This window comes from Ciona robusta, chromosome 8 (genome assembly GCF_009617815.1).
Source record: "Ciona robusta chromosome 8, ASM961781v2".
NCBI classification, from domain to species: domain Eukaryota; kingdom Metazoa; phylum Chordata; class Ascidiacea; order Phlebobranchia; family Cionidae; genus Ciona; species Ciona robusta.
Genome location: NC_143242.1, coordinates 2,763,111 through 2,775,361, shown reverse-complemented (window position 1 = coordinate 2,775,361; position 12,251 = coordinate 2,763,111). Strand labels below are relative to the sequence as shown.

Here is a 12,251-nt window from a genome sequence, read left to right as displayed (position 1 = left end):
CAACATAAAATGCCGTTTTTCGTTTGCGAGTTGTAAAAACATCTAAATAATGTTACTTCCTTTTAAATATTTTTAAAATCATTTCATAGAACTTTAAATCATTCATCTATTTACAGCCTGCGTCAGCTTTTGCCTATTTAACTACATAGTACTCAGAAACCTGCTATACTAACTTACAGCGTATACTAAACTTCCGACGCCTCGAAACTGTACAGCACAGCCAGCTCTAATCGTCAAAACAGCACACGACTGCGTTTTTGATGCAGGCGTTTTTAAATAATTGCCTGCGCACGCGTCTAGATTGCCGTTGTATATCCATGCGCCTGTAATTCAAGATCTATATTTTCAATGTCCTTTTTTTCTGGACTAGTGTGTGGGGCAGCAGCAGTTATAAATCTAGAATCTATTTTTTTATTGGTAAATTGTAAAACGCAGTTTGTATCGGAAATAAAACGTTTGTATCAAATCATATGTAAGAAACAAGCAATGTAGCCTACCACACAATTAGAAAAAAAATGAAACAACAATCATAAATGTTTTACAACAAAAATCATATTCTATGACCATCTCTAAAATTGATTAAATAACATTTAAACTATGTACAATTTACTTGTTTAATAAACTCATGTAAGGTATATGTATTCATTCAGACTAAAATAGGTTAAATTTTAGGTAAGTGTTATAGTCTTCCACATTTCAGCTGTCACGCATTAGCTCCGCGTTTCGTAAAAATATTTTCATAGTATAGGGTTGGGAAGGAGGGGACACGATTTTTTTAGTCTGTGAATGGTGCAGAGAAATGTGTTCAGATGAGGTTACTGCACAAATTGCTTCAAAACTTCCTCGTCGTTTCGCTCTCACAGAAGATATTCTTCCAAATGACGTCATGAACCTCCTGCAAGTTGTCAGGGCGGCGAGTAACTCAATCGTCATCAACGTTGCTGTTAGCACTGTGTTCATATCCGACTCAATGAACGGCTTTTTTACCAATGTGTCTTAGATAGACAACATAAAAGTAAGTGATACATAGGTAAATAAAGAATTTAATAATTCGGTTATTCCAATAAAAGTAAAGGTCCTTTAAAAAAGTGCGTTTCTTTTATTAAGAAGAGTCCCAATTTCTAGAAAAAAAGTTTTAATTGCTTACACTCCTAAACGTACAATAGATTTACAAACGTACAGTACATGTTTCTTTATTATTATTCAGATGGAAAACTTGTATTTGAGCCGGAGCAGAATTGTTGACAACGATGCTGAAGCTCTAGCACTGTGTATAAAAGACGGGATTCAAATCTTATGCATCGATCGAACTGGTCTCAGCGACCGAGGATTCGGTTATATCAGTCAAGTTATTCAAGGCTTAGGCAATCCGGTATGCGTGTTTTAAAATACAGATTGCTATATATAGAGCAGGATGGGGGGAGATGGGACACCTTTACAATCTATTTTCTCGCCCAATTTGATAGTAAACAAAGAAAATGCAAAGAATTATAAAAGCGTATCCTCACGACTCCCCTAGATCGTTGTTAATTGTTTAAAAGACGATCAGTATATTTGGATATCATGTGCTAAAGGTGTCCCACCTTCCCCCACCCCACTGTATATATATATAAGCAGTCGTCCGCTTTTTTAACCAATCAAATGTCTCTGTATACGCTTCGGTGACAACGTATCTAAAGACGCAGGCCTAATCACTATACATACCAGCATTTACGTTTCATAACTCAGGTGTTCATGTTTTATAGACCCGAGCTCAATTACGAGTTACCAAATTTTTAACTTTGTGGGTGTTCACTGTTTTGGATTTTTTTCTTTTTTTGTGTGTATGACTAACAATTTAGACTCATAAGGAACCATTGGGTTGAAGCAATAGTAGCCGTTAAGCTTATTCCCCTCCCCCCTCCAAAAAAGGTTACACCCGAATATTTTCTATCTTGTTGCTTGCGTCTTGCAAACACATTACTGAACAGAGCAATGACGGTTTTTCAACGTTTTAACTAAGTGGTCAGCGCGCGTGTCTCCAACCCAGAGAATGGGTTCAAGACTCACCGCTGCTACCATTGTGTGCGTATGCGTTCTTGGGCAAGACACCTATCGGCAATTGCTCCAACTCAGTGATCAACCACAAAGTAACATACATGGTAACTCGTAAGCTGGCACGAGGTGTTAAACCCGTGTGATAACGACTGTCGTTTTACGGCCACGCGAGGATAAAGTAAGTTACTTTCATTCATTCATTCAGGGGTCACTGGGTTGTCTAAATTATCTATAACGGGTTGTCCAAATATATATTTATTTCGCTCTATATATAGATAAAGCAGTTGAACCTGACCGAGGTGCACATGACTGAGTAGAAGGTCGCTCTTCTGTCTGCTTGCATTCATAACGTGGATGAAATTTGGACATAAAGCTCGCTGAAGGAGTAGAGAGAAGAGACTATCCAGTAAGTTATAACCATTATTTAAGGGCGAGGTCTTGTTATCTGTTAAAGCCTGTATGTTTACTCTACTATATATTACTAAACTGGTATGGCTCGTCTGATATGGGCAATGTCCTTTGATCGTATAGTAGTCCCATACATTGTTAACAAATCTGCAGTATTCCCGCTTTATGAATACAGTTCCGTTGGTGAAATTGTGTTATTTGTCCTTCTTCTTAACAATGCTGACAGATAAAAAGATGATTAATAAAAATGTTAACTTTCCAGATGTATAGTTAAGCTTCGGACATAACGTTGTAACAGATGAGGCGGCGCGTGCTCTTGCCAGTTGCGTCAACAACATGCTACGGCTCTTCGTCCATAAGTGTCACTTGTCGTTAACAGGCACGAGATATATTGCAAACGCTATCAAAGACCTAACATCCCCGGTGAGTTAGGATTTCCTGGTACGTGCTAACACGTTACCTTAGTTGGCGATTTAGGAAGAAAAATTGCAACCAGAGGGTATTGGGTATACGAAACTCCTTGAAACTTTTGTAAAAATAAAATTGTATTTATAAGATTAAGGTCTTTATATGTCCCATCTTCCCCCACCCCACTATATATCCAATAAAGAATATACTGCCCGACCCCGAGTAATCGTCGTACACTTGGCTACTTAAAAGCACATATTTCTCTCATACTACAAAAACTACAAGATGAAACTGCCAATGTTTCTCAAATACCCAACGCAAATCATATACTGTCTAGGTCCGAGGTCTCGTTCCGCACAGTTCCTATGTGTGCCTATATATGCCTAAACGCAGGAACAAGATAGTTAGGATATGTTGAAGTAATAAAAAATACCACCCAAAAAACAATCATCCACAAATTAGCATTCTTTGTTACTCGTAAGCTGGAACGAGGTGTATGAAACAGTACACCAGTATATATAACGACTGTCGTTTTGCGGCCAAGCGAGAATAGTCAATATACCACAGCCTTCAACCTATGTACAAATAACTTGTATAATAAACTAATGTACAGTATATATATTCAGTCAGACTGAAACATGGTTTAATCATTGTTAAGTTTTAAACTAAAGGCTGTGGCATCTGTTTTACAGAGATTCGCGATGCGTAAAAAGGTGTGTATATTAACGAAAATAGAATCAAGAACAAGAATTAGCGTTAGTACAGTTTTGAATACTACAAAATAGACTGTCACTGTGAATAGCAAACATAGGTACCACGCAAAATCAATGCGATTAAACTGGATTAATAATGCTTGAAAAATGCTGTTCTGTACAGAACTAAATATCGCTACATTGAACTCAGCGTTCCGGTTAACAAAGGGAAATGGAATAATGGCGGTTTCGAAACGCATGAGTGATTTTGGAATGCGCTAATGTATAGATGTAGATGTGACATAACACAATGGAGGGGATTAATAACCGTAACACTTGTGTATATGGGAAACTTCTTTCACATATCTAGGTTGACATTGCATGTAACAACCTAATTTTACATGTAACACATGCTTATACAACTAATAATAGGCCAGTTATGTGAAAATACATAAATTATTAGCATTTTTAATGTAGTAGGCTGGTTTTACCAGTTCCCACTTATATATATTGTCTTCATATATAAAGAAACCGATTTACGCAATGTTAACGCGAAATACAGAAGTCAACAACTAAACATAACAGAGGCATAGGCATCAATCTGAAACGGTTTCGAAATGCCTTAACTGTCCTAATCAATAAGCGTCACTTCTCCCTTTCCTTCGATGTGACCAAAATAAACATCTGGTTTCTGTATTAAAATACCAGTAGGCATTACATTGTCCAAGTTTGTGTTAGCAGTAAGATCTACGTAAAATATACACAGTTGCAGAGGTGTGCCAGTCTACTTTTTATTAGGCAAAATACTTGGTTGTCACACATCTTCAGTTGTTAAACATATATAATTGTACATAACAATATTACATTAAGATTACTTGAATAGATAACGCACTGAAACTAACTTGATTTGCACAAGACTTATTACAAGTTAACATCGCCTCTTGATTATCACTAAAACTTACGTGTTCAAGAGCATTTCTATAGCTTCTACTATTTTAGCCATCCCCACTAGAGTCACCCCACAACCTTCCATCCTGATTTCATCAGTTATGTTATGAAGGCAAGATGCTACCAGTTCTGCCCCGGCGTCACCGACGCTTTCATTATCGTAGAGGTACCAATCCTGGATCTAAAAAAAATGGCGAAAATACTGTATATGCCACAAATATATGAATGAATGGATATCAGTAAACTCATAAGTGAACAGCACTGAGAGCATTTGCTGTTATTAAGTTTCTTGTCCAACTGTACCATACTGTACCAAGTTGGTTTGTATATTTTCAATTGACGTTTAATCGTGGTCTTTATTGCTTTATTTAGCAACATGTTTGCAAGTTCCAGGGAAAAAAAGAAAGAAAAACCTATAATTTACCGGAGATGTTAGCTCTTTGATGGCGTTTGCAATATATCTCGTGCCTGTAAGCGACAAGTGACACTTATGGACGAGGAGCCGTAGCATATTGTTGACGCAACTGGCAAGAGCACGCGCCGCCTCATCTGTTACAACGTTTACCCGAAAGTTTATCTCCGACATCTGGAAAGTTAACACTTTTATCAATAATCAGAGTTGATTGGCAGGAGCTTTGTTGCAAAGGGGTGATAACAAAAACGAGTTACAACACATGTAACTTTGTGGGTCGAACATTTAGACAAACTATATAACGGACCACTAGGTTGGAGTAATTGCAAAGTGTCTTGCCCAAGGACACACACGTGGAAAAGGATAGTAGCGTTAAGCCTAGTACTCATAACCTCTGGGCTAGAGGCAGACGCTCTGTGCTAACCTTTGTACCAAACATTTTGTAATAAAACAGGCCATGCAGGCTTTATAGGTCGTAGGACGTAAGCTTTACATAATAAAAAGCTTACTGGGTAGTCTCGTCTCTTTATTCCTTCAGCAAGCCTCATGAGACCGAATTCAGATAATCTACTATTGCACACATACACTGTATGTACTTTGTGGATGCAAGCCGACAGAAGAATGGCTTTCTCGTCAGTCATGTGTATCTCAGCCAGGTTCAACTGCTGTAACTGCATATAGTAGAATCGGGTAAGATGGGAATGTTATCATTTTCTTCCTCCTCCATTAGGTAGTAGACAAATGACATTTACAGAGTTGTATAACCGTAGCCCCGCGACTCTAAAAGAGCGTTGTTAATTATTAAAAACACGATCGGGAAAAATAGAGTTTAGGTTTTAACGATATCCCAGAATACCCCATATTATTATATAGTAGGGTGGGGGAGGATGTGACACATTTCCATCACATTTTTCGTCCCAATCGGTAGTAACCAAAGAACATTCAAAGAAATATAAAACCGTTTCCTCACGACTGCCATATAGACCGTTTTTAATTGTTTAAAACACAATCAGGATACTTGAATAGTATGTACTAAAGGTGTCCTGTCTTCTCCCACCATACTAAATGAATAAATATATTATATAAGTAAACAAAAAAATATTTACCCATGTTTTATTACCATTGGAGGTACTATAGTAGGGTGGGGGAAGATGGGACACTTTGCCAGACGAGAGTTTTTTTAATTTTCTTTTTACGGACCCCCGTTTAATGATACTCAGGAAAACAAGGATACAGAATTATTTGACAGTATTATCACGGCTTAATAAAACAGTATACTTTGAACAGGTAAAAAAATGCGAAATAGTAAGGTGTCCGGCGCCGTGGCGTAGTGGTTAGCGCGCCTGCCTGTAACCATTAGGTAATGGATTCAAGGCTCGTCGCTGCTACCATTGTGGGCGTATGTGTCCTTGGTCAAGACACTTAACGACAATTGCTTCAACCTAGTGGTCACTAATGGGTTGTCCAAATTATCAGCCATACATAAAAAAAATGAAAAAAAATCCAAAAAAAAAATTACACACAAAGTAACATACATGGCAACTTGTAAGCTGGCACGAGGTGTTAAACCCGTGTGGTAACGACTGTCGTTTTCCGGCCACGCGAGGATAAAGTAAGGTACATTCATTCAAGGTGCCATTTTTTAATGCTCGCTTAATCATAGTAAAGCCAATGAATCTTTTAGTTTGCGTGTGCGAACGATTAAACTAGTTTCCTAGCTTCATAAAACAACCTTGAATATTTCGTACAGTTTGATTTTGTCTCATAAAACTAGTTTTAGTTTTGTAAAAAAACACTGAGATATAAGCATGAAGAAAATGGGCAGGGGTAAATATGACTTTAATTTAAGATTAAAACAACAAAAAATATCGGTTTAACGTTATATATGCGAAGTTTACATGGCACAGAAACTAGCACAGCCTGTTAAACTCGGTAGGTTAACTACAAGTTGTAGAATACTGCTAATGTAAATATATTTTAATTTAGAGTCCCATCTTCCCCCACAATGTAGTTTTGTATGCTTTCATTGCCAAACTTTGAAAGATTTGCTTTTAATTTAGTAATTTATACCTCAGGTGGTTTTCAACTATAAGATACTATATTAAAAAGATAATATAGTGGGGAATACTATATTAAAAAGATAATATAGTGGGGAATACTATATTAAAAAGATAATATAGTGGGGTGGGGGAAGATGGGACACCTTTAACACCTAATATCAAAATAGCCTGATCGTACTTTAAACAATTAACAACGGTCTGTGGAAGTCATGAGGGTACGGTTTTACAACTCATTGAATGTTCTTTGTTTACTACCAAATGGAAAGAGAAAACTAAACGAAAAGGTGTCCCATCTTCTCCCACCCTACTATATTTTGAAAATATATTCGAAATTTTGTCATTTGCACTTGGTGATAATTTATAAGAAGTAGCTTGTGCCAAAAACAGAGTAGTAATACCCAATCTGTAGCAAAAATAAAAACTTTATTAATAGTTATTATCAATTTTCTGTTATAGTAGGGTGGGGGAAGATGGGACACCTTTGACACATAATAACTAAATATTCTGATCTTGTTTTAAACAATTAACAATGGTCTATGGGAGCCGTGAGGATAAAGTTTTATAATACCAGATTATGCTGATTATGGTACATACCAGATTATGCTGACTCAGCATATTTTCGAACCGAATGTTAAACACGAAAAACTGACTTTTTTATAACAAAATGGTACAGTAGGTACTAGTAAGACATAATGAACATATTAATATAAAAAAAGTGCTATAAATTAACTAAAAAGAAAAAAGTGCCGAGTCAGCATATTATGTAGCTATGTTCAATCGAAAATTAAAACATAATAAAGTCTATGTTTTACACTTTTTTTATATATTTTTGAAGAAGCATTCATTATACCAAATCAGAAATAAAATTTGAATTTTCTTTAGTATTTTAGAAACTAGACACGATCAAAGTTGAGTGAATTTTTTTCTTATGGGATATCCCATGCATTGCACAGTGGGTCTTTATTGTCCCATTCAGTAACATGTTAGCAAGTTTCAGACAATAAGCCAGAAAATATCGTGTGTAAGTTGCCGAAGATGTTACAATTTAAGTACGAAGTTTTCGCCCTGCCACGCGAGGACAAATAAGTTACTTTTTTTTATTCAACCTATAGTATTATAGTTTTTACTGATGCAAACCAAGGTCATAGAAACCGTTATGGGCCTGGAGAAGACTATATGGTTACCGGATTGCCTAAGCCTTGTATAACTTGGCTGATATAACTGAATCCGATGTCGCTAATATCAGTTCGATCGATGCATAAGATTTGAATCCCATCTTTTATACACAGTGCTAGAGCTTCAGCATCGTTGTCAACAATTCTGCTCCGGCTTAAATACAAGTTTTCCATCTGAATAATAATAAAGAAACATGTAGTGTGCGTTTTTAAATCTACTGTACGTTTAGGAGTGTAAGCAATTGAATATTTCCACTCCCTTTTTTCTTTTAGGAAAACACACTATAAGTGTCCAATACCTGGCAGCAACAGTATATATATGTGTATGTTTCACTTACTTTCACGTTCTCCATCTGAGACGCATTGGTAAAAAGGCCGTGCATTGAGTCGGATATGAACACAGTGCCAACAGCAACGTTGATGACGATTGAGTGACTCGCCGCTCTGACAACGTGCAGGAGGTTCATGACGTCATTTGGAAGAATATCTCCTGTGAAAGTGAGACGGAGAGGAAGATTTGAAGCTACTTGTGCAGTAACCTCATCTGAACACATTTCTCTGCACCATTCACAAACTAGGAAAATGCGTTCAAGTTTGGCTTGCTTGCCCATGTTAGAGGCCTGATTTAGTAAGGTACAGGCGGCATGTACAAGCAAACGTCGTTTCTGGGTGACATCTCTTGACGATATAGAACCGAGTAGATTACGCATTCTGCGCGATATCGACTTGCAACAAAGTCCAAACATGCACCTGGTGACAACCTGCCATCGTCGGTGTTGGATCTTGCAAATATATCCTTCGAATTCTCGCACACTAAGCTCGAATATTGCGTGAAGAGCAGTGAAAAACTCTTGCCAGACGAGATGGGCAAAAAAACTCTTCTTATCGCAATGGATCACCCTCAAATTGCTTTGCGTTCCATTAGAAGTAGTACAGATAAAAGACTCGGCGCATCGCTCGACTATACCAGCATTTTTCAAGTCCTGTTCAGTAAAGATGATCTTGCGTTCCAAGAATCCGTTCCAAGCGAGAAGGGACAGCTTACGTAGATCGACAGTGCCATTGACGTGCGGTGATCTAATGTACTAACCAATAGCAAACTCCAACACACTAGTCATAGTGTTAAAATTGCCAGCACTTCGTGGGTCACTGAATTTCCAAACGAGTACATGGAAGACAAGAATACACATTACAGGAACGTAGCAGATAACACGTATTTGTGGATTCTTTTCAATGTAATCCCGTACCATTGGCCACATATCTCCACAAATCTGTTCACCTATCCCCGCTTGAGCGGCTTTATCCAAACCTAACACCCGATACAATGTGGGTGGCCGGCAAGTGTAATGCATTGCTTGGTACTCACGGGGTCTTGACGTTACCACGATCCTCGCTTTTGGAAGTGACGCTCCGCTCATTAGGTTTTTCAGCTGGGACGCCACGTCTTCAGCATCAGTTGGGTCACATCTTCGTGTGTCGCGCGAGAAACGGTCGGTGTTTGATTCATCCAAACCATCCATTACTATTACAACACCTGAGCTTGTTTTTAGCTTCTGGTAGATGACGTTTTCATGCTCTTTGAAATCGGACCACTCGCAACCGGAATGCAAGAGAAGTATCTTAACCAAACTCTTTTTGGAGGTGAAATCTATTTCAGAGAATCTTAAATAGAATATAAATTCGCACGGAACCGACAAACGGTCATCCAAAAGTAACCCGACGATCATTTTCGACACAGTGGTTTTTCCAATGCCTGCCTGTCCAGTTATCATCACGGTATTTCTTGGCTGTTCACTTGCACCTTCGTTAACATTGACAGGATTGAAAATTTCCGTAAGATCTACATCGCCGCGTGGGGGTGAAAATGTTGTAGCAACTTCTTGTCGTCTGGTGTAGTGACCCTCGTCAAAGAAATTGCTTGTCAAAGGAACAGAAGCATCCGACATTTGTAGCTTAACAGCGCGAATGACGCGGTTAGGCTGTATTGGGTCAGTTATGTAATCGGATATCCCCAAGGAATAGGAGCGCAGATTTTCTTTTAACTTCTGAACTGAAAATTTGGAATATACTGTACTATAAATTGAAAAATGCTTTATGAGGTTACGAACTTTATGGTATAGAACTATAGATTATACACTTACTTATTGGTCCACTGTCAGGATTTAATGGGGAGGACGGTGAATAGACGTGAGTGATTACGTCTCCCAGGTAAACCTTGCTGTTGTGAATGCATATGGTCTGATGAAAGCTAGATTCCTATGAACAATTATTTAGCGATTTAGACATGTTTAATTGACCAGGGTAATGATATAACTTGTAAAAGTATATACCAGTTGATTGTTGGGTGGATTTCGAACAAATACAGTTTCTTCGTCGCAGCTTTGTGATGTTGATGGTTCACATGGCTGCTTTGGAACTGTATATATAAGAAGTGTGGTAATTGTGTAGAACTGCATTTACCATCCAAAGTCATACGTACTTGTTTCATTTTGAATATTTGGATTTTCTTCTTCTAGAAAGCGAAACTAAAACGTATGTGGTGATTTATATATACATATATAGTTTTCTATTGTTTTGAACACACCAAACATGTTTTGCATTCCTTACAATGCTTTAAACAAGTTTTATACAAAGCGTTTTAATTTACATGTTCATCTATCTGAAGAACTTCGTTGTCGTAGCTTGACTCTTCCCACGCATAGTTGTTGGCATTGTCTGTATGAATAGAAGTTTACTTGCTTAATCATGTAGGGTTAATGTTTTGTAATTTGTGCCCAAAATAACACAGTAGGTATGATGGGGAAAATGCATGTTTTCGGTACTTAAAAACAAATTTTAAGGTTGGAAAGTCTAAAAAATATGCGTAATTTGTTTTCTGTATCGAAAAAAGTCAAAAACGAGATTTAGAAGCGGTGAATTTGTGACATTTTAGTCATTTAATAGGGGTAATTTTCTATATTTTTTGCAAAGAATGTTTGATAAGGTAAATATAAGCTATTTTACGCCTTCCCACAAAAAGGAAATCACAAACAAAACCCAACAGGTTCCATTAGATTCATTGCGAAAGTCACCGCTTTTGCTCGATTTTGGAAACAAGAGGTCTCCGCCTACCTGTTACTGATTCTTCACTTTCGAGAGTAGACGGCTCCTACAACAAATGGATAAGATAAGCACAACAACCCAAAGTATATTCAATTGTACAATATATTTTCTTTGAGGAAGAGTGTATTTGTTCAAAAAGCATTTGCGCCTTGCGGGGGATACACTTTATGCTTGAGCGCGTGCAAATAGGGCGCTGTTTTCCACGCTTGTATATAGCCACTGTATCACGAGTGTTTCTTATAAAAACACCGATTTTGAGTACAATTTTACAATTATCAAAATTAACAATGAAGTATAGTAGGGTGGGGAAGATGGGACACCTTTAGTTCATAATATATAAGCATCCTGATCACGGGAGTCGTGAGGATACGGTTTTATAATTCTTTGAATATTCTTTGTTTACTACCAAATGGGACGAGATAATAGAATGAATAGGTATTCCATCTTCTCCCGCCCTACTATAACTACCGACACTGACATAGCACATCATGTTGCAAACATACTTTTATTATCGTTACCTACCATATCAAATACACTGTCCGAATGATCGTCGTACACTTGGCTACTTAAAAGCACATATTCCTCTTATGCTACAATTACTACAAGATGGAACTGCCAATGTTCCTCAAATACCCAACGCAAATCATATACTGTCTAGGTTCGAGGTCTGGTTCCGCACAGTTCCAATGTGTGCCTATATGCCTGAACGCAGGAACAAGAGAGTTAGGAAATGTTGACGTAATTCCTAGGAGTTACGAAATTCCAGGTAAGTTGGAGTTTCTCTCCAAGCCTGGTACCAAATTGGACATGTAGATTTTTGTGCAAAATAAAACACCCGTTTTAACGTGGATGTAGTTTAAAAACACGCACAGCGAGTAGTATAAGCACAGATGAGAAAGGTCACTCGTAAACTAGTAGGCCGTGGTGCAGCTCGGTTACGTTTACGTAAGTTGCTACTCGTGAGTAAGAAGTTCCATTAATGTAGCTCCTATTTCATTTTTGAAACAAA

The 12,251-nt window shown here is 37.7% G+C and overlaps 1 protein-coding gene across 1 annotated transcript; it reads right to left on the bottom strand.

Moving 5' to 3' along the window:
- Window positions 1-1,188: 1,188 nt before the first annotated feature.
- Window positions 1,189-10,884, bottom strand: LOC149732270 (NACHT, LRR and PYD domains-containing protein 12-like). The gene is given in 9 exon segments (XM_089883663.1): window positions 1,189-4,236; window positions 4,508-4,674; window positions 4,918-5,079; window positions 5,415-5,576; window positions 8,150-8,314; window positions 8,479-10,190; window positions 10,282-10,396; window positions 10,471-10,665; window positions 10,788-10,884. Coding segments are annotated over 8 exon segments (2,655 nt in total). The 5' UTR covers window positions 10,597-10,665; window positions 10,788-10,884; the 3' UTR covers window positions 1,189-4,190.
- Between the last annotated feature and the right edge of the window lie 1,367 nt (window positions 10,885-12,251).